Source organism: Clupea harengus, chromosome 17 (assembly GCF_900700415.2).
Source record: "Clupea harengus chromosome 17, Ch_v2.0.2, whole genome shotgun sequence".
NCBI classification, from domain to species: domain Eukaryota; kingdom Metazoa; phylum Chordata; class Actinopteri; order Clupeiformes; family Clupeidae; genus Clupea; species Clupea harengus.
In genome coordinates, this window is record NC_045168.1 from 8096843 (window position 1) to 8124268 (window position 27426).

General features: G+C 44.7%; 1 protein-coding gene across 1 annotated transcript in view; it reads right to left on the reverse strand.

The window, feature by feature from the left end:
* Positions 1-27426, reverse strand: part of prkdc (protein kinase, DNA-activated, catalytic subunit) — a 37257-nt gene that overhangs the window by 8275 nt on the left and 1556 nt on the right. The window contains exons 5-69 of the mRNA XM_031584394.2: positions 27231-27339; positions 26170-26282; positions 25963-26062; positions 25630-25685; positions 25412-25442; positions 25133-25290; positions 24670-24816; positions 24249-24413; positions 23973-24141; positions 23571-23620; positions 22860-23000; positions 22561-22719; positions 22304-22407; positions 21728-21887; positions 21457-21546; positions 21174-21293; positions 20853-21009; positions 20440-20546; positions 20088-20178; positions 19666-19829; positions 19363-19515; positions 18881-18988; positions 18487-18713; positions 18238-18332; positions 17908-18007; positions 17552-17682; positions 17143-17373; positions 16578-16804; positions 16253-16461; positions 15712-15844; positions 15063-15221; positions 14638-14841; positions 14002-14190; positions 13481-13585; positions 13176-13343; positions 12965-13092; positions 12494-12701; positions 12079-12257; positions 11634-11802; positions 11387-11452; positions 11174-11237; positions 10385-10533; positions 9552-9683; positions 9224-9343; positions 8814-8957; positions 8455-8606; positions 7921-8052; positions 7623-7731; positions 7371-7498; positions 6940-7089; positions 6398-6571; positions 6055-6153; positions 5495-5705; positions 5078-5261; positions 4622-4822; positions 4185-4300; positions 3780-3911; positions 3119-3298; positions 2639-2853; positions 2264-2402; positions 1964-2152; positions 1353-1577; positions 757-865; positions 415-517; positions 127-298 (exon numbers count right to left, since the gene is read on the reverse strand). Of these exons, the coding sequence (XP_031440254.1) occupies positions 127-298; positions 415-517; positions 757-865; positions 1353-1577; positions 1964-2152; positions 2264-2402; positions 2639-2853; positions 3119-3298; positions 3780-3911; positions 4185-4300; positions 4622-4822; positions 5078-5261; positions 5495-5705; positions 6055-6153; positions 6398-6571; positions 6940-7089; positions 7371-7498; positions 7623-7731; positions 7921-8052; positions 8455-8606; positions 8814-8957; positions 9224-9343; positions 9552-9683; positions 10385-10533; positions 11174-11237; positions 11387-11452; positions 11634-11802; positions 12079-12257; positions 12494-12701; positions 12965-13092; positions 13176-13343; positions 13481-13585; positions 14002-14190; positions 14638-14841; positions 15063-15221; positions 15712-15844; positions 16253-16461; positions 16578-16804; positions 17143-17373; positions 17552-17682; positions 17908-18007; positions 18238-18332; positions 18487-18713; positions 18881-18988; positions 19363-19515; positions 19666-19829; positions 20088-20178; positions 20440-20546; positions 20853-21009; positions 21174-21293; positions 21457-21546; positions 21728-21887; positions 22304-22407; positions 22561-22719; positions 22860-23000; positions 23571-23620; positions 23973-24141; positions 24249-24413; positions 24670-24816; positions 25133-25290; positions 25412-25442; positions 25630-25685; positions 25963-26062; positions 26170-26282; positions 27231-27339 (9309 nt within the window). The remainder of the gene's footprint in view (positions 1-126; positions 299-414; positions 518-756; positions 866-1352; positions 1578-1963; positions 2153-2263; positions 2403-2638; positions 2854-3118; positions 3299-3779; positions 3912-4184; positions 4301-4621; positions 4823-5077; positions 5262-5494; positions 5706-6054; positions 6154-6397; positions 6572-6939; positions 7090-7370; positions 7499-7622; positions 7732-7920; positions 8053-8454; positions 8607-8813; positions 8958-9223; positions 9344-9551; positions 9684-10384; positions 10534-11173; positions 11238-11386; positions 11453-11633; positions 11803-12078; positions 12258-12493; positions 12702-12964; positions 13093-13175; positions 13344-13480; positions 13586-14001; positions 14191-14637; positions 14842-15062; positions 15222-15711; positions 15845-16252; positions 16462-16577; positions 16805-17142; positions 17374-17551; positions 17683-17907; positions 18008-18237; positions 18333-18486; positions 18714-18880; positions 18989-19362; positions 19516-19665; positions 19830-20087; positions 20179-20439; positions 20547-20852; positions 21010-21173; positions 21294-21456; positions 21547-21727; positions 21888-22303; positions 22408-22560; positions 22720-22859; positions 23001-23570; positions 23621-23972; positions 24142-24248; positions 24414-24669; positions 24817-25132; positions 25291-25411; positions 25443-25629; positions 25686-25962; positions 26063-26169; positions 26283-27230; positions 27340-27426) is intronic.

Consider the following 27426-nt stretch of genomic DNA (forward strand, 5'->3'; position numbering starts at 1 on the left):
TACAGTAGTAGTATAACTTATTCCCGCCACTGACAGATTCAAGGCAGATGAACCGATGATATTACTAGAACATTGAACTACAAAGAGCAGCGTGAATGATGGCGAGCACTAGAGCTCCATGAAGACCTGTTTCCATGCGCTGTCAGCCATGCGTAGCTTCATGTTGAATTTGCAGTTCTTGACGAGCGCCTCCATGTCCTCTGGCTGGTCCACATCCATTCCATCTCTATCCACCTCCATGCTGTCGTCTGGCGCAGACACTTTCAGCTTCTCCAAGATCTTATCCAGGAAGAAGCATCTGTAGTGGAGACAAGTGAAGAAGAGACCCAAGGATTAAAACAGGACTCCAGGACTCCTCTCTATTCTCCTACCATACCAGAACACACATGACAGGAGCTGAAGAACAAACCTTACCGAGATGTAATGATGTCATCCCAAACATTCATGGGGTCAGTTTTGGCATCAGGGTAGTGGGAGGTCCAGAGTCTCATGAGATTTTTTAAAGACATCACAGAAACTAGACAGAAGAACAGCAACAGCAACATACTGATTCAATTTCAGATCAGACAGTTATGTCTATGTTAAGATACAGATGTAAAATACAGAAAAGTTAATTCACAAGCAAAAGGTTATAGCTCCCTGGTACAACCAAAAAAATAAAAGAGAAAAAAATTGCCGTGATTTAAAAACACACAAAGATTGTCACAAAGTTTGAGAACATGAGACATGTCACCCCAAGGGCAGGGAGATAACTACCGTCTCCAGTGATGAAGTGCAGGAAGTCCTGGATCTCAGTCAGGGCCTGCACAGACTGCAGCACCGTCAGCCGGCTCTGGTTGAGCAGTGGGTCGATACTGGAGTAGTTCTACAACACGACAACCGACAAGACTCAGCAGAATCAGGGATATGAGATACACAACACAAATATAATACAGCTCTACTATGACTCCTCATGCTAGTACTAGGGTTATTCTACACCTGCTACTAGATCTCTGACAAATCAATATGACCCCTGCATCTTTCACTTTTCACAATTTCAATGTCCAGTATACCAGTTTAGTCAGTGAATCAGTTTAAAAAACAAATACACAAAGTGTACTAAGACATCTGAATATGAATGGAAAGAGTTTAAAACAGAAAGCTCAGAAATAAGGCTCGTGGTTCACATCATTCTTTCAGACTACTACAATGACAACAGCATTACACGTGAATCTTGCGGAACTGTCTGACTATATAATCCAAACGGATTCAAAGGGAAGTTTGACAACCGCAACCTCCTGGTGACTCAATGACGGAATGAAAACTGAAGTTTCTCTGACAGACAGTTAGATGGCCCAACTTGGCTTGCTGACCTGCATGAAGACCTGCATACAGTTGTTGGCGTAGTACTTGGCGCGGTCGTAGTCCTCCTGCAGCACGTATAGCAGGCTGAGCTCCTGGCTGTAGTGCGTCTCCATGACGACCTTGCGCTCCTCCACCTTCATGGCGGCGTCGACGAAGCTGAGCAGCGCCTGGTCCCTCTCGCCCAGCTGCAGCTGCTTAAGCATGCCGCGCATCATGTAGGGCAGGTAGTTCTCCTGGAGGGATCACACACACACACACACACACACACACACACACACACGCACGCACGCACACACACTCACACACACATTTGGGAACATACACAAACACACACACAGAGACAATCGCACAACACAAACACAAAACAGATTTGTGAACATATACAAACAAACACACAGAGACAATCGCAGGTACCCAATAACGCAACACAAATAATTAGCACATTTTGACTGGTTATGATACATTTCCACAGATTCAGGTTTTGGTGGGCTCTAAGTTGTGGTTTACTCCTCATTGCCATGGTTCTGTTCAATTGAGTGTAACATAAGCCTCTCTGGGCTCTACAGAGCAGCCTGATTTGATGCTTTTCAAAAGATGGCATGGTCACCATGGAGCCCACCTGGTAGAAGGGCTCACTCCATATCTTCTCCAGGTCCACAGGTGAGCTGTCGTCAATGTTGACAGTGGCACAGTACTGCAGGGACTTCCACTCGGTCAGGTGACTGTAGGAGTCTAACGCCGCTATCTCCCAGAAGTCCTTCTCTGTGTCCAGCGGCTCACCATCCTTCCAATCCTCAAAGTTCAACGCCTACACAGCTCAGGACAGAGCAATAGTCATAAATAGACATGCTTATTGTTCCCTGGCAATTTATGCATCAGAGCATTAAGCACTGATTAAATAGTTTACAGAAACCAGAACCTCGTTATAGAGCTTGACAGCCTCAGCGTAGTCACTCTTGGCTTCTGCCTGTAGAGCTGAACAGGTGATGGCCTTGGTGCCAATCTTCCCTCCAAATATGCCCCTCACTACATCATAGTCTCCCAGAGACCGGTACAGCCTTCGGGGGAAGGAGGGAAGGAGACGGGATGTACTGTTAGAAATTAATGTGTTTTCATATAGAAGGGGCAGGTAGATAACTATTACCAAATGCAACTGACAGTGGAGGGAGGTGAAAGAGAAACAGACAAGATATGCCTTGAAAAGGAGAAACATTTAAAAAAAAAAGAGATAAAAATAAGGAAAGATAAAAAAGGAAATAGCAAGGTGAGCGAAATAGCAGGGAGTTGGTCATACTTGGCCAGGTGGATCCAGCGCTCGGTGTCGGGGGGCAGCTCTCTGCGTCCACGTGCCCGTTTGGAGGGGGGCTCATCGGGCACGGCGGCGGGGCCTTTCAGCAGGCTCTCCTCTAGCAGCAGGATGCCCATGGGCTGCTGCAGGCTGGCCAGGCAGCTGGAGCTCACCGCCGCAGGCTGCACCCCCAACAGCTCCCTGTGCTGGTAGCTCATATCCTACAGCAGGGAAGAGTCAAGAGTCAAGGATTCAACACGGGCCTGCATGCAACACCTCTCACCTCTCTTTATACATTTCGTTGCCTCTGTACTTGTACTCTGTGCAATGACAATAAATTGAATCCAACCCAACTGCATATTTGAAATTTAATTGAGACTCAACTACAAACATGAGCTTAAATGTGTGATGTGCAAAGTACCTCTCAAATGAATGACCATGTGAGGAAATGTGATATCTAGATGCTAGACAGAGGGAGGCTCTTACCTGCACACATGCCACAAACGGGGGGAAGTACAGAGTACTCTTGTTCAGGAAGATGTTCATGTTCTGCAGCAGGTCCTCCAGAACCCCCTTCCTCTCACCAGAGGACTTGGAGCGTTCCATCTCAGCGAGGATGCCAGAGAACAGCGCGCTGAACAGCTGCTTGGCCAGGTTGGCATCCCTCTGGCAGAGGAGGGGAAGTGATTAGTGCCCAGTCTGCCCACTGAAATCCATACGCAATGAGGTCATCCTGAAAGTGGGTGAGTCTGGAACGAACCCAGCCCTGACCCACACCAGAGCTACCAGACTCCCCTAAAATCAGTGAATGCCCTAGCTGAACTCATAAATGTGGAAAATTGGAGTTATCCAAATATGTGCACCAATAATAATGACATCTGCTCCATCAGATACATAAGTTGATGTGTATTTGTCCGAGTTTGTGTGTACAACTTTTAATTGCATGTTTAAGTATTTGAGCAAATGTATGTGCTTCAGTGCGTCGCATGATGTACTTCTGTGTTCATCTGTGTTTATTTGTCTTTGTGTTGTGTAGGTATACTGTCATAATGCATTGTGTGGCTTAACTACTGTCTGTGTGTGTGTGTGTGTGTGTGTGTGTGTCTTTGTATGAGTACGTGTGTGTGAGTATAGGCTAGTGTTTTACCTGTGCGAGGGCCTGCAGTGGTGCGATGAGGCTGCTGTGCTGGATCTGGACGTCGGGCAGATCTCCCGACCTGTAGCTGCGGTACAGAGTCACCTGGGCATCCTTCCGGATCTTGTGCTCTGCTCGCTTTTCCTGCTCGGCAGACAGATGTGAAAAAGGTTACCAACATGGCTGTTGCCATCAACCAGAGGGCAGACACACACTGCAACCGCACTGCAACATGACAAATACATTAAGCAAAATGTGTGCCAATGTCTAATCCAAACCTCAGCCAGTGAGACCCAAATGGGGTTTCACAAAATGGCCACCCTCTTCTCCAGCAGAGACAGCATGGAGCCCCCAACACACAAGACGTTTTTTAAAGACGCACAGATGTCCAAGAGGAGCAGAAACAGGCCACTCTACCCTCTCCTGCCTCTGTGAGCTGATCTCCTTCTTGGCGAAGTGCAGGCTGACTTTCTCCTGGTCCTTCAGGAAGCGCCTCCTCAGCCTCAGAATATCAGCCCGCCGCTCGCGCTCGGCTGATAAGAGAAAGAAACCTTGAAACTACACAGTTCTGTATGCTACTGCAGGGATTAGAGTATAGTTCAGTTGTATACCAGGGTATAGTGGTAGGACTGAAGTAGTTACAATATATCTATAATGGTCCTATATGATTTGGCCAAGAGGGCAAAGCCTCCTTTTCATTGATTAGTCACCGCACTTCAACGATTACTCCACTGATATTAGTTTACGAAACCAATACAACTAATAAAAAAATAAACCAATAGAAATTAAGTTTACTAATCTGTCTGTAGTATAAAACTGTCTGATTGGCTGATTGTCAGTGACTGTCTGATCACCTGCACTTCTGCTGTCTGCCTCATCAGATGGAGCGGTGCTGCGCTTCGAGCCGAAGCCCGCCCCCACACTCTTCCAGGAGGCGGGTCTGTTCTTCTTCCCAAACACCAGCAGCGAGGACATGGACTCCGAGGCAGGCAGGGAGTACTCCGCCAGCGTGTCCACACTGTTGCCCGTCAGCCAGTTGTATGCAGTGCGTCTGCCTGAAAAGCACCCAAACACAAGCACGTAAGCATTAACACACACAAGCAAGCAAGCAAGCACACACACTCACTTGCGCTACAATAACTCGAGATTTTATTTATATGTATATCACATGAAGTCAGCATAATCTCATTAACATGTTTACATAAAGTACATTTTAAAAACAGTTCTATATGCACAAATGCATAGATCATCTTCACCATGCCTGCCTTTTGTTTGCACGGTTATATCTGAGGCAGGTGTGATTCCCATACCTGCGCCTGGAGCCTGTGTGAGGCTGAACTCCAGGGAGCCCTGGGTGGCCCTGACCTGCCCGTCCATGCTGCTGGGCTGGGAGCCTGCGCTGCCGCCCCGTTCACTCTGAGACGCCTGGGTCTCCACAAACATGGGGGTGAGCACGGTGCTGCGCAGACGCCAGTTCGCATCAACCTTGTATTCCTGAGAGGAGAGAGCAAAGGGAAACATGAAACCTATTATTGATAGACTAAAATGCCGTAACACATTTAGGCTACTTATTATCACGGAGTGCTCCCGGGGGAATTGGGAAATCATTACTCCATTTCATTTCTTTGAAATATAGTCTCAACAAAGACTCCTGAAGATGCACTTTGAGTTGGTTGTGTTGCCTACACAAAATATTATTTGATAACTGTGCCCAGTTTGAAGCAGACCTGGAACTTGCACTCGGAGAGCGGGTACTCAAACATGTTGCGGGTGTAGTCGGGGCTCTGGCTGGTCCTCTCCAGCAGCAGGTCTGTGGCCAGGCTGAGGAAGCGCTCCTCGATGCGTGGGGAGTACAGAGAACGCAGCACCACCAGCATCCGCTCCAGCGTCGCCCCCGGCAACCGGCTCTCGTGACTCCAGAAGTTACGCACATACAGCCTGGAGGGGATAAACATAACTCCAGCATTGGTTTAGGTAATATAACAATCTATATTGTAATTAATTAATACAGTATTACTTAATAGAGTATTACTGACACTGACACTGAAGTATTATCATATAGATATTCTGTAGAGCCCCACACAGCTATTAGTGTTGTGTGCAATAAACTTCTTGCAGGGCTAATTTGCATTTAGTTTTTGAAAAGGACCAAACATTTTACCTTGAAAATGTAAACAAACTACCTTAAGCGTATCTTAAGGAATTATGATTGCATTTCAAATAACAAAAACATTTTGCATTTTTTTCTGTAGAGCTGGGACTTGCTGCCACTTGATGGAGCACTCACTGGAGACCAGCGTTTTCATCTGTGAGTCCCTGAAGCAGAGTGTCTTTGGCTGCATTCAACACCTCCAGAGAAGTCTGATCTTCTTTGCTCTCAGAATCGCTGCAAAGACAACAGAACATCACCAAAATCACACCAGTGCATTACCATCAAGGTCAATGCCGACCAGAAATACTCAACACCACTGACAAAGACAGACAGAGAGACAAAGCTATCAAAACAAAAAAATCATTATGCAGAGAGAATTTAAAAGGACAAAATTGGATGTATTGATGGTTCCTTTGTTTGAGAAAACAGGAAAAGGTCAAGCAAAGAAAACAACTGAACACAAAGAAAGGAGGAAGACCTGTAGTTGTCCTGGATCCACATGAGGATGTCGTACATGCGCTCACGGCAGACAGGTGATGGGTGGGAGGAGAATGAGCAGACGGCCGGCAGCATCTCCTTCAGCTCGTCTGGCTTCAAGGAGGCCAGCAGCTTATGCACAATGTCCAGACACACACGCTGCCTGGCCTCATCTCTGACAAGGCAAACACACACACACACACACACACACACAAGGTGAAGGTCAATCCAGTTACATTGCCCAACATTCAGTTAAAAAAACAATGACACCCATAATTGACTATGCCAATGCATACTTTGTTATGAAGTTATATTGAAAATCATGGGAGTTTTCAAAGCAAAATGATCTGTATATAAATTAATCAAATTTAGCATGTTGCAAATGGATTTGAATAGGGTAAAGCTTCTTTTTTTTTAATTTTTTTTTTTAAAGGGCGAAAGGTCAGTTCTCAAAGGTGCTGAAATGAAAAAAGCCACCAACCAATCAGGCCATCGATACACATGCAGAGCAAGTTGCAATGGCCTATGCCGATGCCGGAGTACCTGTGGGTCATGATTTGGGTGAAGCCTTTGGTCTTGAGGTGCATGTAGATGTCAGGAATGACCTCAGCACGGCTGGCCACACACTCCAGACAGTGGGTCTTCAGGATGCCATGCAGCTTTGGCATCAGGAAGAACACGGCATTGACAAAGCTGAGTGTACACACACACACACACAATATTTAGATCAGACCTAATCATGACATAAAGTGTCTTTTTAAATCTAGATTAGCCAGCCAAAGTCGTCATCAAAAGTCATCTTCAAAAGCAAACATGTCTTTCTACACCAATAGCATGTGCAGAATACGTCAGTTAGTGACTTCATTGGGATCGACTGAATGGGGTAAATACTCAAGCGGAGTAGGGGGGAAAAAGCCAAGTGCTCCAAGTTAATTGGAATAACAGAAGAGACTTCAGCAGACATAGTCCCTCACCTGTCCACTAGAGGGGGGAAGTGCTTACACACTTTGCTCAGGCCAATAATGAATTTGTCATCCATGTTTTTCTTCTTCAGGTCCTTCAGCTTTGAAACGGCAAGACTAAATAAAGACTCGTCATGTTCCTGAAAGAGGCCCACATGTTTTTCAAAACACATTAAACTTGAATTTCCAAAAAAGCAGTGTGTGTTTGTTCGTGTGTGAAATACACTTGTTGAACTGTTCCAAAACTGAGAGAAAGTCACCTACATTGTTTGTTGCCTCGTAGTTCAGGATCAAGCCAATGATTTCAGCAGCAGCAGAGAAGACCTCTTTGTACCGTACAAAACCCAGATTGTTGGCCAGGGACTGGAAATACCTGGACAGTCACAAATACAAATGAGCTGAATGAGCAGTTTAACACAAGATCCGACACATTAGTACTAGAAAAAATCTTTACATAACACCTATAGTTGATTCAAACAGTAAAGGTAAATCTGGAAGGCAAACCTATATTGAAACAATGTAGGTTAGATTTAGGTAAATGATTGAACAGGTGTGTGGTTACCTATCTTGGTCGACACTACAGTCAGTGTCATACGGAGGCAGGTTATTGGCCAGCACAATGCCCAGAAGCTGCAGTCCAACAGAGTTGTCCTTGCTGTTGGGGTCTGTTCCAGCGAAGCGGGCGTGTATCAGACTAAAGGATACAGAGAATCCCAGGACATGGAGGGGGGTGTAAAAAAGACACACAATTTTCAAAGTTCCTTTAGCAGTCTTCAACTGACTGTATTGGGAAATCTATATAACCTTCAAAGCCTATTCCAGTAAAGATGCAATGTATGAATGATCCTTTAACATACCTCCAATAATAGTTTTGCTAAGATAAGCTAATGATACATCTTTTTAATTTATGAGATGTGGGAAGTAGAGTTGTTCTCTGATGCTGAATGAATCATGATATTGTGTGAACAATCAAGTGAACATGAAAGTGAGAGATTTTGAAGGATTCTTACATATATCAACTATCAGAATTAGTGTGGGGGACTTGAGGGGTCATGTATTACTATTGCTTTTCATTCAGAGCAAGGCCCTTCCTCACCTGTAAGGAACATGCAGGCAGTCTTTCCAACACTCCACCACTGTGCGGATAATCTCTAGGTTGTGGCGGAACACTGGCCTCTTCTGGTTGAAGCTGTTTCGCATAAGAAACTCCAACAGGCGGTTGGCCAGGACCTCGTCTTTGGTGTTGCCCTGGAGACGTAGCAGTGAAGACATACAATCTAAATGTGCCAATTTGATTTTTAAGTGTGGCAATCTGCAATAACTTGTGCTTTATAAGTTTACGTGTCAACTTTAGGGTAGTTCATTTGCGCAAAGAAATTGGGCGCTTTCCACTGCCGAACAGTACATCAGAATTTCTACAAAGTAAAGCAGCAGTTTTTCATCTTGAGGATCAACCTTGGGTGAGGCCAGACTGGTCCAGGAGAGCACGGTCACCACGATGTCCACCACCATGAAGTGGATCCCCTCCCCACCATTATTGCCAGACACCACTAGCTGCAGCAGCGGCCCCAGCCAGTGTTTGGCGTAGGGACGGAACACCTGATGGGTGACCAATATCAAAACATCAGATGAAAAAACAAAAACCAAGATGAATAGAAATCAATATCAATTCTATACTTTCCCTCAGTCAGACACCAATGCACTGTTCTACTCCTTTGTTAATTAAAAACATGTACAGGATGAGTGCATGTACACGTATACATACACAAGTCCTCAGGAGTCAAAGAAGGATTAGGAAGAAATGGATCATTTAGAGCAGCTGGACGTTAAATAACAGAGGGATGGAAACACAGCACTGTACCCACCTCTTCTGTGTTGATAATGAGTTTGGCAATGAACAGGCGGATATTGAGTGCTGTGGATGGATTTCCCAGCTTGCCGTGCAGGAACTTCATCCACGGAGTTAGGTCAGAGGGAGTGGTGCCCTAACGTAACCACACACACAAACACATCACCAGTCAAAAGAAACTACTGCAAATAACATTCAGGTGGAAAGCACCGTGCATGACCAAAGATTAAAAAAAAATTATATAATGAATGATAAATACACTCTTATTATATACATCTGGTTAACTTAATTCAGATTAAATGACCTTCACACAAACACACACACACATACAGTCACGCACACACCTCCTCTACTGTGGGTGTGATCTTGTTCCTTTGCATGTGGTTGAGAAGAGCAGTCATAGTGGCCATACACTCATGCTGGTTCAGCTCGTCCATCTCCAGCTCCACTGTCTCTTCCATCATCTCTGCTTGCTCCTGTACACATACAAACAGACACACACACACACACAGACACAATTTATTATTTATCATCATGCAGCTACTAAGAATGCAATGTGTCAAAGTACCCAATAACTCCTTTAACTGAGCAGACACAGCTCTGAAAGGGGTTGGGGCACCTGCTTGAGGCACACGTTTGGAAGTCTTCTTCACATGCATTTACTCTACACTAAAACCATTTACTGTACACTAGAATAATTTACTGTACACTAAAACCATTTACTCTACACTAAAACCATTTACTGTACACTAGAATAATTTACTGTACACTAAAACCATTTACTGTACACTAGAATAATTTACTCTACACTAAAACCATTTACTGTACACTAGAATAATTTACTCTACACTAAAACCATTTACTCTACACTAGAATAATTTACTGTACACTAAAACCATTTACTCTACACTAGAATAATTTACTGTACACTAAAACCATTTACTGTACACTAGAATAATTTACTGTACACTAAAACCATTTACTGTACACTAGAATAATTTACTCTACACTAAAATCACACAAGGGCAAGAGATGCCCTTTATTTTGGCCAGGAAATAGTGACACTTCGATTCTGACCTAAGACAATGTGTGAGAAGGTTTTTTTTGTACATACATGTTGTATAAAACATTATCCTAAAATGCCACTCCTAAAATGTGATGTTTCCCCTGCACCAACCTGTGTCCTCTTGGCCCTGATGTGGCCTGAAGGATTCTGGGAGCTGTAGGAAAAGCTCTGCACTCCAGTAGAGAAGTCGAACTGGCTCATCTCCTCACTTAGACTGCTGTCAGCCATGTAGGACTGGGAGGAGAGGTACACAGGCGCATCTGGAGAAGATAGCAAAAACAACAGGAGTCCCACAGGTTCATTTTACTCTGACTGAAGTTAAGACAGCCGAGACTTTAGTCCCTTATCTGCTTTGTTTTGAAGGAAATTATGGCGCATTAGTTGTATACTACAGTAAATGATAAATATAAATTATGAAAATTATGAAATATAAAAAGCCAAAGTTCACTTAGAGAAATCTTTTTGCATTATATTACAAGGAGTCTTTAAGCAGTTGTCTGAGGCTGCTGAAAAAGTGAGCCATTAGTTATGGCTGAGACGCTCACAGACTACTTGGGGACATTATGAATTGATGTATTATGTGAAGAAGCCTGTTGTCGCAAGATGTTTGGGTGCCTTAAGTAAACAGGGTTCGTAACCCATTTGATTCCCTTACCCTAATCCAGGTTCGTAATCCCAGGGGGCTCCCCCAACACCCTAACCCCTTACCCTAACCCTAGTTCATACTCCCAAAATGAATATTTTACAGGAATTATCCCCCTTGTAGACCCCTTCCCTCCAGCCAGCCCTCACACAATACTCCTACACTAAACTATGTGAAATAAGACATAACAGATCAATCTTTCCTTCATTTCATTGCATTTTATAACTAGGATTACTACCAAAGAAGAACCTTCTTACCTCTATTCTCTCCACTCACTTCCTTACGGATCATAACATACTTCTTCTTCCGCTCTATAGGAACCTGGGATGCAGTAGAAATATTACAGTACAGAGGAATAATATGAAATGAAATACAGACACAATAGTACTTCAGTGTTGTACCTGAATGTATAAAAAAGCATTTATGAGAATTTGAGGAACACATTTTAATAGAAAAAAAACCATACTTACATCAATCTCAATGGGGAAGTTGTATACCCTCTGGATATCTATTAGGTTGTCAAATATAAACTGATTCTGTAAGGGAAACAAAAAAAGAAAAATACAGCGTCAAAATGATTCTCTCTGGTGCTTTTATACTGGTGCTTTGCTCTGGTGTATTTGTATGTATTGATACCCATACATACCTATACATTCTGCTAACCCTAGGTAAACAAATAACGTTGCATGGTTATCGGGGAGTTTTGGCAGCTCTCACCTTCTCTGGCTTCTCGGTGAACAGGAAGCCTTGGTAGAACTTGGTCTCGTTGAAGCTGCAGCAGATGAGTGCGATGGCGCAGCTGTATGCGGCGCAGTGCAGCTGCCTCCTCAGCTCCAGCAGCTGGGTCTCTCCCGCCATGTTCTCAGTGAAGGCCTCAAAACACGACCTGCCCCCCAATAACACATGGCATGAAGAACCAGACTTAATAGCGCTCAGTTTATTATCTGATAAATAGTTATTCATAAAATGGTTATAATTAAGTATGCAATTAGCCCTCACTGTGTTGTGAGCAGCTGATATGGTATAGCATATGGTGACTAAGTAATACAGCCATGACACATGGCAATTGGTCACAAGTGTGTAGGGAGAGTCAAGAGAGAAGAATAGATCCAAGCTCTTGAGTGGCCAAGTGACCAAGAGAGTATACCGCTGAACCTCTTACTTAAGCAGATTCTTTGAAAGTTCATTGCCCTCAGATTTGGTTTCTCCACAGAAGGCCTGGTTGATCTGGGAGTCTTTGGAGTAGAGCTCATCTTTGGGCAGACGGGAGTACAGCAGCTCCATCAGTTTATAGAAGCCTCTCTTCATCATCACCTGAGTCTCAAAGGTGGCCTCGTTCGCCTGGAGGAAGAACAGCATCCACAGTTTAGATAATACAGTAGGATCCTTCAGTAGGATGTAGAGCATTCAATGTACAGTAGAGGTCAAGGTTGACTCCTCAAATAAATTCACAACATAAACTAAGATGGTTATATACCATAGATTTACATCCCTGTAATCAAGACAATCCTGACATGAATCATAAGAAAAGGTGACTGATGTCACAGGCCATAGATGATAGTATTAGGTGCTCATACCCTGGTGAAGCGGGCTTGTAGTGTTGCCATGACGTCCGAGATGTTCTGGATGAAAAACTGGCTGAGGGCTCTAGAGCTGCAGTGCGTGGCCAGAGGGAGCAGCACACGGTCCAGCACTGCCAGCAGCATAGAACGTACTGGAACATCTCCATCATGGAACATCTTGTAGATGGCAGAGAGTAACTCCCCTTGCCGGTCAACGCTGGAACTGCTCAGGTAAGAAACAACACACACAAAAATGTACTATTATCCTTTCAATGAGCTTCTGAATAAGGGATATGAATATGAATAAAGAATAGGAAAATAAGAAAGTCACAAACAGGCAACTACGCGTACAATTACACATAAACACTCAAGCTTAGCAGTTTTGCACTATGTACACAAACATGAGACCACATACAGTGGCATGCTGTAATTCACCAACAGATTAAAGTATAATTTTTTGAAGTGGGGAAACCCTCTCCCTCTCACCGTCTGGCAAGCCTCTGGAAGCAGGTCTGGAACAGCTCCTCCATGATGTGCTTCTTATCACGGCACAGAACCCCAGTCATGAGCTTCAGCAGTAAAGGGCTCTGGGACAGTTCAAGGGCATCTAAAAACTACAAATACATAAACATGACATGAAAATACAGTATATATCTTGTTAATCATGTATGGCCAGACTGAATGAAATGGCGTTTACCTTGCGGACGCAGTCCATGTAGTTGTTGCATTGGAGCGAGCCACGGGGGAACTCGTCTGACTGCATGGGGAAGTGTGAGGCCACCAGCACCTCCAGAGCCCTCTGCAGCTCCGCCAGCGGCTCGGCCGGCAGAACCGTGAAGAACGGCAGCATGATAAGAGCCTGGCTCTGAGGGGAGGCAGAGAGAACAGGAATGGTGCATTTGAGGAGCGTCAAGAAACCGACCAGGCAGACCGCTGACCACCTTACTAACATGGCTTACTCATGCACAAAACACATTGTAGCAAAGGACACAACATGTTTACCTTGAGGTCCAGAGGCAGACTCATGTCGACGATGAGGGTGGTGTAGGTGGTGAAGATGGGCTGGAAGGCCTGGTGATTGGCGTTGGAGCACACTGAAGAGTCAATCTATGGACAACAGTGACGCAGGACAGATGGAGGAGATGATGAGCGATTAAGACTGGTGAACAGTGATAAAAAACGTTTACGGAGGTTTTCTCATTTAGGAAGTTTCTTTATTATAGAAGCATGACTACCTGCTCATAATGTATGAAAGCTGTTGCATATCTTGGATTTGCTGTACAATGTTAGGATGTTTGGGAACAAAGACATTTCAATGGACTGGCATAAGGAACCATTTCTGGAAACAATAGCACCGTTATTTACATCTTGAATGACAGATGTTGTCAAAATGTCACCTGTGGCTTCTACACATTCACACCAATTTTTTAGTATCCCCCTCATAGATGGGGATAATCATGTGTGCTCTGTCTCTCTTCATATTTCTGTGAGAGCAATGCAGACGAGTTGCTTAGCTGAGGTACCTGCAGCACTTTGGAGAGAAGCGTGAGAGTGGACGTTTTGCTCTGGGGAGAAGAGGCGGGGCTCCCCCACCACGGCCGCAAGGCCTCCCACCTCTGGAGAATCTGGTCAGCCAATCGGGAGCCCTGACTCTGCCTCACGGCACGCTCACGGAAGCTGTGGTCCAGCATGCCGTTGAGCAGAATGCTTACCTGTAACCAAAACAAAAACCATGTCGTCTGATTCATGAGGTCATTTTTATATGGCCATCATGGACTCACCATGCTGAGCAGTTAGCTTTCAGTTACATGCAACTAAATATGCTCATCGCTGCACAGAGGGCAAGGAGGCTGTAACCAACTCCAGTTAAGTCACAAGACACACACACACACACACACACACACACACACACACACACACACACACACACACACACACACACACACACACACACACACACACACACACACACACACACACACACACACACTTGAAATCGAATGATTCCTTCTTTGTCCTTAGCACATCTTCTCGTTATTTACATACATCTAATAATGAGTATGACATGATGTTAACAACTTAATTGCTCTGAGGAATACCGTGTATACTGATTTCAAACCACTGATCTATTCAGGACTATATGAATACATCAGCTTTACCATGCTGGGGTTCTGACTGGCGGCCGCCAGCAGCAGAGGCACAGCAGAGTCCAGGCAGCGCAGCAGCTCAGCATTGATGGTGCAGTGGAACAGGCTGTAGAAATACTCGCCGTGAGAGAAGCTCAGGAACTTGGGGTTCAGGCTGCCAGACAGAGGCACTGAGAGCGAGATGGTGTTGAGCAACAGGCCCACTACCTGCTCACTCTGGGGACAGAGAGAGAAAGAGATACGTGGATGGGTTGGTCAGGAGAGTCAAGTTCCAAAAAAAGAAGAGTGTTAGAGGAAAGAAACAGAAAACTGTTCACATACCACTGCCTAACATAACTGACTCTAGATTACCACTGCCTAACATAACTGACTCTAGATTACCATCTGGCGGTTCACATTTCAGGAAGTCAATTGAAGTTGCTGAGAATCAACCTCACCTGTCCACCCAATGAGAATGCTAGCTGCACAAGCCCATCAGCCAGTTTCCTGCTGCCAACGTCCATGGATCGGAGGGACTTCCTGTCCTCTCCAGGGGCTATGCCTTTATATACGGCCAGGAGTAACCTGGAGCCCAGAGAGTGGCTGTAGCTGGCATCCTGTGAGACGAATCAGAAATGACTTCCATCCAATAATTTCATGGGTTAAAGGTCTACATTCTAATACATGTTAACACAACTTCAGACAATAATGATCCACAATTAATTGCTACATTTTATACTAGGCACCGACTATGGCTAATGCACCAGAACTATAGGTAGTGCACTATGATTTTGTACCAATAGTCTGAATATTGTCAGTATTACCAGGTCGCTAGCGCTCCCTCTGTGGCGTACCTCACAGGGGCCAGTGACCCCACGCCTCCATGACATTAAAATCACAGACCAGACCCAAATTACATCAAATTGGGCAGGAACGGGAATCAAACGCATTTTATTCATGAGCTATTGACACATATCGTTAACAACGGTGCCAGTCACTTTGTTTATAATAACATCAGTGCAACACAAAGAGTTGGGTAGAGACGATCCTGTGACTTCCCTAAAAGCTTAAAAAGGTAATCTATTAGGTCTGTATTTGTTGTTATACCTCACTGTGTATTACAGCGGTAAGAAGGCCAGACTGGTGAAGTTGTTTGCAGGCAGAAAGCATGATCACGGTCTTAGTGTGGCTTCCACGAGCATCAGGATTATACAGATCAACTGCACACAGGTCCTCCACACTACAAGGTCAGCAAGACAGACAGTGAGAGGAAGAGAGGAATGCAGAGAGACAATACTGCTACAAAAGGGACAATACTCCCTCTTTTACTGCCATCATTGATCCTTTACAGATACACATCAATACTCCCTGCTTTACTGGCATCATTGATCCTTTACAGATACACATCAATACTCCCTTCTTAACTGCCATCATTGATCCTTTACAGATACACATCAATACTCCCTTCTTAACTGCCATCATTGACCCTTTACAGATACATATCATTTTAAAGATGGTGATTATACCATGCACACATTCACCATCATAAGCCACAAAAACAATACAATCAAGCAAAGCAGTTTTTTCAAGTAAAGCACTACAGAGAAGATTAATGTTCACATATAAGGTGTGTGTGTTCACTCCTAACCTTTGAGCAGAGATTCTCTTCCTGAGGCTGGCCTCCAGCCTCTGTTTGTAGGGAGAGGTGGCCAGAGCCTTCAGCAGGGGCACGCAAACTTGCGGCAGGTGGGTCATCACCTCCAAGTCCGCCATGTCAAACCCAATGGAGGATGGCTCACATAAGGTCATTGCAACCAGTTCAAAGAAGGCAGGGTTGAAGATACCTACTTCTAACAACTGGGGGAGCAGAAGTATTTAATTCTGTTATATTAGGCAACATTTGTTGAGGACAAATGAATGTGCACTTAGCACTTAGCTAATAGTCAATTAGACATAAGATATCCTCGTCATACCTTCCAGGTGTCTTGTTGGCACTTGCCCAGTACCATACAGGTGAACTCCAGCAGCCTCACAATGACAGTACACTTGCTGTAGGCGTAGAGCTCTCGCTCACGGGGGCTGTAGAGGGACGTTGGCGCCACTGTGTGGAAACAACGCTCTGCTGCCTCCAGGTCTTGCCCCGCCAGCTCTGTAAGGAAGAACTGCACTGCCAGCAGGAAGCTTGACTTCTCCTCCGACCCTATAGGGAGGAGATGGGGGAGATAAGAGAGACTATTTTACTGGCCCACATCAATAACAATTTCAAGGTAGGAATTCAGCATTGGGTTTGAACTATACCCAGTGGGAGTAGAGGGGAGATGGAAGATATTTTGGCACTTTACCTATGCAGCATGACATGAATGACTATTACTCCCTCAAGAACATAACATGCTCCAATGAAGCCTTTCTATCTAGAAGGACAGTAAATGTACTGTACTGGTCTTAAATGTTAGGTGAAGCATTGTTCCGTGTTTACGTTTCCCCTTTACCAAGATGAGCCATTTCCATCCACTTTAACTAACTAGCAGCGTGGCTCACCTAGTATCTGCAACGGCTGAATGAGGTGCAGCCCTGTGAAGGTGTTGTAGCAGTCCAGGGCGGCCAGGAGCACGTCCATCCACTGCAGGGTGACCCTCACGCTGAAGGGGGCCTGCAGGGCCCGGAGAGTGGGCTGGCTCAGCAGGCCTCCCCCCTCCAGCCTGGACACCAGGAAGCCCACACCCTCCCTCTGCACCTGCTCCTCCAGCCACTGAGCAGGGGAGCTCTTCCCTGGGAGTAAGAAGGAAGGAAGATAAAAAGTGTTTAGATGGTTGAGTGGAAGCCACACGTTTTGTCTGATATTTCACTCTTATGGTTCACGGAGAAACAGAAAGATGAAAGACACGATTCTCAAAAGTGTTTTCTGTGAGTGACATAGCTTTATATTCATAATGATTTGCTAGATCACCTGGTAGTAAGGGTACAAATTCATAGAAGAGCTTCATGCATTTGTGTCTACATTCGGTCTGTGGTCGGCCGCATTGTTCCAGCAGCCACAGTACCACCTCCGACAGCGAGAGGGTGCCTAGAGGAAACCCTCTGGTGAGAAAGAGAACATATGATGCCCAACAAATAAATGTCAAAGATAAAGCGGAAAAGTAGGACTCACTGCATTGAAGAGCTAACATAAACTAACTCAATTCATTTTGAAAGGATTTAACCTATCATACCCCCTTTGGTCACTACACGTGAATAATGTCTGGGATTTGTAGATACAGAAAAGGTGCGCCACAGAACAGATGTCGCTGTCTGGGGAGGACCCACCTGGGAGTGCGTCGTTTGGCGCTCTGGCTGAGTGAGGAAGCCTTGTGTTTGATGATCCTCTTCAGGTGCTCCAAGGCACTGTTACACTGCTGCACTGATCCTGCAGGGGGCAGAGAGGAGCCCAGATAGGAGTCAGTGGCACAGGCAACAACAAAGAGTCCAAGCCACAGCATGGTCACGTGAGTGAGTGCTCCGTAACAGCATGCGTATCGAGATCTCCAAAATCATAACAAGCAAATATGGGCAGACCTTAAAAATCAGTTAAAAGAGCAGTGCACGCAATCCTGCCTCAATAGAAAGAGGGAGAGCAGGTTAAAAACACAGCCTTACCCATCGACTTCTCATCTGCGTGGGCCAGCGCCAAGCTCTCCACGAATACAACAAGAACTTCAAAGACAAACTGCTCCACCAGGGAATTCTCCTCCCTAACGGACCAAAAAACAGCATCACAGACATGTTTAAGACCAGGAAAAAGTAATATATCGGGGCATGAATTTTCCATTCCATGTCAATAGATGTGCCAAACAGCACACTGCACTCACTACTTCACACTTGGTACACTGATCAACATGTGCTTACCTGAACTGCCTGTAGATACTGTTGAAGGCCAGCGCGGCGCCCAGCCTCTTGAAGACGTTGGGGTGCAGCGCCAGGCTGTAGATGCGCTTGAAGAGGGACTTTATGTTGGCCGGGCTCTTCTCCTGCTGCTTGGGCGTGGTCTGCTTGATGGACCACTTCACAAACTCCTGGATGCAGCGGCCGCTGAAGTCCCGTAGGGTGCTGTCCAGCGGGTCGATCACGCCATCCTAGGTAGCGGGGGGGGGGGGGGGGGCAGATAACATGGTGAGTTTTTTTTCACCCCAGACGAATTACTGTTATTATGAGCGATACATTTACAAAGTAGTTCTCTTCACATAGTACTTAAATAGAAGCTGGCCCCATAGCCCCATGGCTCCCTGCAGTAGCTGCTTACTAGGATGGCCTCCAGCACAGCAACGGTGTCCTGACTCTCAAACTTCTTGTTGTTGGTGAACCAGTGGATAAGCTGCATAACCAGAGGCTCAAACAGCTGCCTTGTCACCTGAGGTAAGCATATGCTTCGTCATAATGCAGCACAAGATTAATTGACGATAAAGCTAAAACACAAATGTTGCATGTCATTGCATAGAATAGTACATTGCAACGTATACAACAGGTCACAGATATACCGTATGGTTATGGATATAAGGATATGGTTTGATTGCAGTTGCTCTTGCAAGATGAATTGCTTCACTTGATGTCACCGTATAGATTTATGAAGTCACAGAAAATGAAGAGCACCACAACACCTGCTACCCAATTTCAATTCCAGCTGTGTGTGTGTGTGTGTGTGTGTGTGTGTGTGTGTGTGGGTGTGCGTGTGCGTGTGCGTGTGAAACACCTTGGCAACTGAATAAAGTAAAAAGGGCCTCTAACCTGGTCCACATCGCAGGCCAGTCGCAGCAGCACGGGGAAGACGCGCTTGTGGAGGTTGTACATGGGAGGAGCGGACATCTCCCCCTCGGCCATCTGAGCCCCCTTGCCCACCATATACACCACCAGACTGTGGAGCAGCTCACAGGCTGCCACCTGCATGTGCACGCACACAAAGGTAGAAAAGTCAACACAGACACATATACTAAACACAAATTGATCACCATTTACAATAAATTGAAACATATGGTACAAGCATCAGTTGTGCTTGTGAGCAGTGAACAGACAACAGCAAACATCTCACACCTTGGTCTGTCTGTCACTGGAGGTCAAAGCCAGCTCTGTGATGCGAGGCAGGAAGCAGTCCAGGTAAATAACGGGCTTCATGTCTGAGAAGGGCACGGCGAAGCTCAGCCTCCTCTCACTGTCCCACGCCACAAACTTCTTCATCATGTCCTCCGTAGAGATGGCTGAAGAGGAGGGGGGAAAGGGATCAACACAGCTGTGTTTCACTGAGCCATTAACATAGATCTGCATTACTGCCTTCCCTGTTATTGATAGAAGCAGCTGGCTATATTTATTGGAAGGCTTCGAGAGCACATGATGAAGATAGTTAATATGCGGATTTTGTCTCGTCAACATTATATAATACCATCAGAAGCGATAATGTATCAAGACATCCCTCATACTGCAGTGTCAGACAAAACCAAAAAGTCTATGGCGCTCACCTGTCACCAGACTCCGGTTCAGCTGCCCTCCCAGGTGGCCCAACAGCCTCACCACCCTCCTCCGCACCACTGCGATGGGCGACTCGTCTCCCTGTGACGGACGCATAAAAACAAACATAAACACACCACTCAAACCAATTTACATGCTCTCTTTTTTTATTAAACACTGAACTGCTCCAAATATCTAACATGCCACTCCTTGTAGATTGCAGTGTTGTAGTGTTTGGTCTATAATCATATGTCAAAAACATAGTATCGTTCTTTCTTGCTGCAGTAAATCTGTTTATTTCACATGAATTACAGCAAATGTGCTTAAAGCTGTGTGTCGGATAAGGTGGTGTGTAGTAGGTACCATGGGCAGGTGCTTGGCCTTCTTCAGCAGCCTCATCATCACTCTCCCATAACCCTTCTCACTGCCAGAGGACAGACACAGCACCTCCATACCACTCTCGTCTTTGTCTGAAAACAATCACAAGCACACATTAATTAATTTATTCAGTCCCCTCCAGTCTTACACTTGAGCATTTATTCTGTGGTGCGAGCCCCTTTTCTTACTATTGCCACTGAGCCAAAAGTATATAGGAACAGATAAATGTGTACATGGAAATGACCAAAGACCAAAATGGCACAAAGGGCCAAAAGCAACTAGCTTATGCTCAACTTTACAGTTACTCATCTCCATATCCAATCTTAAACAACAAAACTGAGTCCCCATGGCATCACAGCTCAGAGCAGCTTGTCGGCCAAAAGTGCTGCCACACTTACCCCCAGCGGCTGTTTTCAGGTAGCCGTCCAGGTGAGGCAGGATGTCACCGTAGTGCGGCTGCATGGTCTCTCGCGGGATCTCTGAGGACCACAGCTCCAGAGCGTCCAGCGCAGCCGTGGCCAGGGGCGCGTGGCTCAGACCCAGACGCAGGGCAGCCTGGGGTCAGGAGGTCAAGTGTCAACAGGGTACCACCATACTAATCAGAGATAACAGGATTTAAACCCTTTCATTATTTGATTTATATTTTATTCCGAGAATACATGGCAAGGAGGTCCTGTGGTCCTTGACAAAAAAAAGCATCATAGGAAGTCTTAATAAACCTGAAGGGCGGGGATGTAGGCCTTGATGTCCAGTGCAACAACGTCATGGTGCAGTGACAAGACAAATGTCAGGCAGGCAGCCAGCAGCTCGTCCTTATACTGCTTAATGCGAACGGACACCTGTAAGGAGAGCACACACAGCACATATCCTATATATTCAGCCTTTTTTAGCATTAACAACTTACAGGTGAAATTAATTCCTTGGTAAATTGTATCCATTTCTTAAACAGGGATGAACCATATTACCTCTTTTCCGTTCTTAAACAGGGATGAACAGTATTACCTCTTTTCCGAACTTGGACACAAGAGCAAAGCAGGCACATTTAACTGGATCCTTGTCCTCTATGGATTTGTAGCTCCTGGGGCTAACACCCTGTAAAGGAGGTATTGGTGATCAACCAATCAAACATAATCATGTCAACTGTAATTAAAGTTTATTTTCTGATCTAATCTTCATCTTCTTGTAACACATACAAGTAAATTAACTTCCCAAAGATAAAGGTCTTTCCTATATTCCAGAAAGTTTTCAAACACATTTATCTGCTGTATGTTACCTGGAAGTATCTGATTTTCTTGGCTATGGTCATGGTGAGGGAGAGCAGCCGGTAGAAGCCGCTGACCAGTGGGAAGCGAATGGAGTGGAGAATGAGCTCGTGGCTCAGAGGGTACACCCACTGCTCGAAATACTCCAGCCTCTTCCGGGACAACAGCTCACTGTGATCAACCCAACAACATATCAGTCAGTGGATAGGGCTCTAGCAGGGCTCAGATGATTCCAATCTTCCCCAAACCCAAAGTCAGTTGACCACCAATGACCATGGCCAGTGATTTTTTTCAGTGAACTGTTAAACACAACTATTAGTAAAAAAAAAAAACTAAAAAAAACCCACAATATCTGAATAGTGAAGCACAGACTAATGACAAACTAGGCAAACATTAATAACATATTATTTTGAAGATGTCCCGTATGCTACCTGCTAAATCTAAATAGGCACCCTACATTGTTTATAGCTACTTTTTAAGTTGTTCTTTTATGTTTTGGTTCCAAAACTTTTGGAACAGTAACAGAGAAGACATTCTGCTTGGACTTATAGTTCATCACAGTCTTTGGCCTTATGTGATGCACTTACCTGCTGAAGTCCACCAGATTGATAAAGGCAGTGAAGTCTTTGGGTCTGTTGGGGACAAGGTGGGCTGCAGGGTCTGATGACGGCACAAAGACATCAGTCTGTCCCTGTGGGGGGAGAAAACCAACACAGTTCAACACAGGAGGAAAACACCTTTCAGCACCTGAACATGTGGCTTTGCTAAATTACTGTAGATGGACCTGTGTACAGTACATGTGCATATTTATTAGTGAAACATTTAGACTTGGGGGGGGCCAGACCTGCACTGCCTCCTCCTCCGTGTTGACCTTCTGAACAGAGAGATCCAGCTTCTCTATGATCTTTATGATGGACTTCACCACCTCATCATACAAAAGGCGATTCAGGGATGACAGGTTTGAGTTTTGGGCTGCCATGGCTCCCTCTAAAAACCCAGTGTCCTAAAAGACAGAATAGTAATGCTTTAGAACATTTGTATATCAAGTCCAGTCATAGGCTTCAGAGTTGGTCCCATTTATTACTATCCATTAAATCAATCAGAAAGGTGCATCTAAATCATAAAAGAATCATTATGTCTTACCCTGAGATTTTCACAGTCTAGAATGCCCCTGAAAAGATCCAAATAGTCCCGGCAGGATGGAACCTTCCATTTCCCAGTGCGCATCTGGGTGGACTCCCCACCTTCGTCCTCTGTGGAACCACTCTGAGTAGTGCCACCGTCCTGAAACACAGGAAAACGTTCTCTTCTTTATTTTAAATAAAATTTATTTATAAAAATGAGGTTGGCCCCCTATGGGCGTGTGGTATGGGTGCCATGAGGTTGGCCCCGTATGGGCGTGTGGTATGGGTGCCATGAGGTTGGCCCCCTATGGGGGTGTGGTATGGGTGCCATGAGGTTGGCCCCCTATGGGCGTGTGGTATGGGTGCCATGAGGTTGGCCCTCTATGGGCGTGTGGTATGGGTGCCATGAGGTTGGCCCCCTATGGGGGTGTGGTATGGGTGCCATGAGGTTGGCCCCCTATGGGCATGTGGTATGGGTGCCATGAGGTTGGCCCTCTATGGGCATGTGGTATGGGTGCCATGAGGTTGGCCCCGTATGGGCGTGTGGTATGGGTGCCATGAGGTTGGCCCCCTATGGGCATGTGGTATGGGTGCCATGAGGTTGGCCCCGTATGGGCGTGTGTGCGGCATGTATACAATAGCTGTGAGTGTGTATGTTTACTCAGACTAGGTTTAAACTGAATTCCATTAGCATGCCACAAATAAAGCTGTGCCAATATTCCTGACCCACCTCTAGTTGAGGTATTGGCTTCGAACAAACACGGATCAATCCCTGGTGCACTGAAAAAAAACAACAACAATGCATTACCAATAATACCACTAAAAGCCAGACAAGTCACTGTACTTACATTACAGGTCTTTATAAAAGTCAATAATTCAGTCACCTCCAATATACTTATATATTATTAAATATATACACTTAGATATGTTTTGCCTTCTCATATGTATTTGACTCAAATTCAGAGTGAGTGTATTTACATCTGTATAAACTTTAACGCCGTCTGAATGTTTCTGCAGATGACCTGACTCTCTTTGCCATAATGCGCTGGATGATCTCCCTCCATCTCCTAACTAGAGTCTCAGGGGTCTGGTGCCAGCTCTCCTCGCCATACTGCCCCACCCTCCTCCTTACCAACAGAACTGATAAAGCTCCACAGCACTGGACCCTTGGCTGCCATGGCAACAAGCACCTTGACAATGGCTCGGCAGGTGGTGTGCTGCATCCGCTGGCTGTACTGGGGGAAGCTGTCAATTTGGACCACCAGGAGCCGCTCCAGGACAGGAGTGTAGACCTCAGGAATCTGCAGTTAGGCATGAGAAGTTTAAGATGGGTAAGTGGCCTGTGCATTAAGACCTGCCCACCATATAAGTGATGGACTGAATGGAAGGTTGTGTCCAGACGCTGTACCTTGTCCAAGTGTACAAGGACACTGGCAATGGAATCCAGGAAGCTGGGGAGCTGGTAGATGTTGTCGTCATCCCGGTCTGACTCCGTGAGATACATCTGCTTGCAGCGCTGGATCAGCTCTGTGTACATCAAGTCCACATCCTGAGGGCAGACCACCTTACACGGCTGCAGAGGACAAAAGCAGCTGCATGAGTACGTGAACACACTACAATTATTCTTATTACTAGAATAACTCTGTTGTTCATCCATTTATCCTAACAACTATCTGTCTGATCTGGGGTGGGTTATTCTGATTGCTATTTGTTCATTTACAGTACTAAAGCTTGAATTCTATAGGCCATTTTAAATATAATCCATTTTTATTAAAAGATGTTTTGATAGTATGATGGGTACGATACAAATGCTTCAAAATAAAACCTACAGCCGCAAAAAGTCCATATCCTCGTATGGCGATGGAGAGCTCCTTGTTAGAGGAGTCCATGGTCTTAATGATGGCACAGAACTTCTGCATGAAGAACTTCAGCTTGCTTTTGTGCAGTTCTATGTTTTCTGCCACCAGAACTGCTACCTGTACAGGTTTAAACACATAACAAGATTTAACAAACTAAATTCAAGATATTAACTGTTGAGGGACAAAAAAAAAAAGATGGATATGTTTCAAATCAAACCAGCCCTTGTCCATTTATTTAATATATTCTCAGACAAGACCACTGTACCACTTTTCAACCAGAAATAACTTTACACCATTCCCAAATAAAATTCCAAATAAAGTGTCAAAATTCTAGATTTCCAACTTTTCCATCTTACAGATCTAGAAATGATGCACTTATTCTAGAGGTGAAACAAAGACAGTTTCAGACACCTAAGGCTTTTCAACAACTCACTTGTTTTAGAAATGACTCCAGGGCATAATAACTGGTCTTCTTCATCTCCGCATTGATGTGGCCACACAGTTTGGACATGACCTCAAACACCGTTCTGTAGTGATCCATTAGACAGCAGCTGAACTGGACAGCATGCTTAGCAAACAGCCTAAGTCCAGCTGAGAGAATGACAACAGGAGAGGAGAGACACAGAGTAAAAAGGGGGAATTATTTATGTCAAAGCAAGGGACATTGTAAAAATATATGAGCTTCATAGTCAAGACCAGAGATCAGGCTTACCAAAAGTGACAGCATAACGTTTCATTTCACTCTGTTTAAATGAGAGAGAAAAAAAGATTTAAAGACCTTGTAGATTCAAAAAGTAGAGATCGTTTTCTAATTCAACCAACAGTGAAGCTAAGTCATCAGTTAGCAAAATATATTTTAGAAATACGGAAGGTAGGAGACATTTGCGCAGGTAATGCAAGGGTAGAGTTATACTGTATATGGGTTAATACCTGAGGACTGATAGCCTTCAGTGCATAATCAAAGATATCTTTTGAAGTTGCTGGATCTGTACAGGAGAAAAGACATTAACAGTGAGACTGACTGGTCCATGACAGACTAATCTATGGAAAGAACAAAACATCACATTTGTATAGCACTATATTAAGCATAATTTGCCATCATGAATAAAGTGGCAGTGAGCTCTGGAAAAAAAAAGATTACCTCTACTTTGTTTCAAATAAGAAGATAAATCACTACTTCACTTTCAATGGCAATCTAAAAACATCTGCTGTATCACTGGAAATCAGACTGGAACGCCTACAGAGGTACAGAAAACCACCCACCCTCCTCCATAGACTTGGTGAAGTTCACCATGAGTGCTGTGATCCCTCTCAGGCACCCAGCCACCACGGGCAGTTTCGGTTCCCTCGTAGCAGAGGTCATCTGCAGTCATCAAATCAGCAATTTATGCCTTACAGTCCACAGTATGCAAGACAGTAAACTTAAGATTGTGAGCGTGTGCAAATCTGGCACAGGTGGTCTGCTTTTACCTGCCCTTTCAGCTCCCCAAGGTATGCTCTGTAGAGTTTTTCTGAGTTTGCCACCATCTCACTGGGATGAACCTCGGCCAATACTCCCAAGAGCTCATAGATGTTACCAAGCACTGGAACGAGCCACAGGAGAATTTCAGCATGCACGTCCTAAACACTCTGGTCATTCCATGTGAAACCAACGGGTGCCTCCCGCTTGACCCTCTCAGAGTTTCCTTACTCACTGATATGATGCGCTCAAACATCTCAAAGGAAGGTCTGCAAAATTATACTTCCAAATTTCAAGTATTTCAATGAAAGATTTGCCTTGGAGTACACCTACCCCCTATTTCAGAAAAGTGTTCGTGGGCCGTTTTGCATGAGGCATGAGGTGCAAACCCGATTTCTCTATTTGCTGCAATAGCCTGCCACATTATAGACAACTTAAAAGTGTTAGATCTAACTTTTACTTCACATGATCATTTTAGCTGCTGAAGTTAGTGACATCTTTTATTTTTTTGTCCTCAAGAGACAATAAAAAAGGGAAAGTTAGATCTAACACCTTTAGGCTCTCAACAGGGTGGCAGACTAATACAGCAAATTGAAAAATTGGGTTTACAGGAGGGTCATAGAGATTGGCGTTTTGCAGGTAAACCTAAGTTTAGGCCATTGTTATTTGACAGGTATGACAGATGCCAGGTGTCTAATATAAGGATGATACTGTAGAGTACCTGGACTGTTTCCACACCAAACCTTAGGCTTGTATCTCAAGTAGCTACTGTTATAACAGTAAGGTGACAAAACTGTCTCATGGCCCCTTTTCGGAAATAGGGGGTAGGAGTACTCGAAGACACATTTCAAAAGAAATACTTGAAATTTGGAGGCATCATTTTGAAGACCTTCCTTTGTGATGTAGAGGCCCATTTGACGTGGAATGACCCTCTGCTACTCAAGTATATACCTGTGCTTATATTCTCACAGGGATAAGCATCTGACTTAGCTATGACTGAATTATTCACACGTTTTAAAATACCACTATTTGGGCTAACTTTACTTTCAAAAGACTACGAATCGATTCTTGCCTGTATCAGGTATCTTGTTCTTCTGACATAATTCGCCATAAAACTTGTTGAACATATCCCCCACTTGCAAATCTTGGCCAACACTGGAGTCCTTTGTTAGATACAAGATCTAGAAATAGCGGAGGAAACATATGCACAGTCATTCATTTAAAAAAGCAGAACGTTTAATTAAAAGGTTTCATACTTAAAGCTAGTT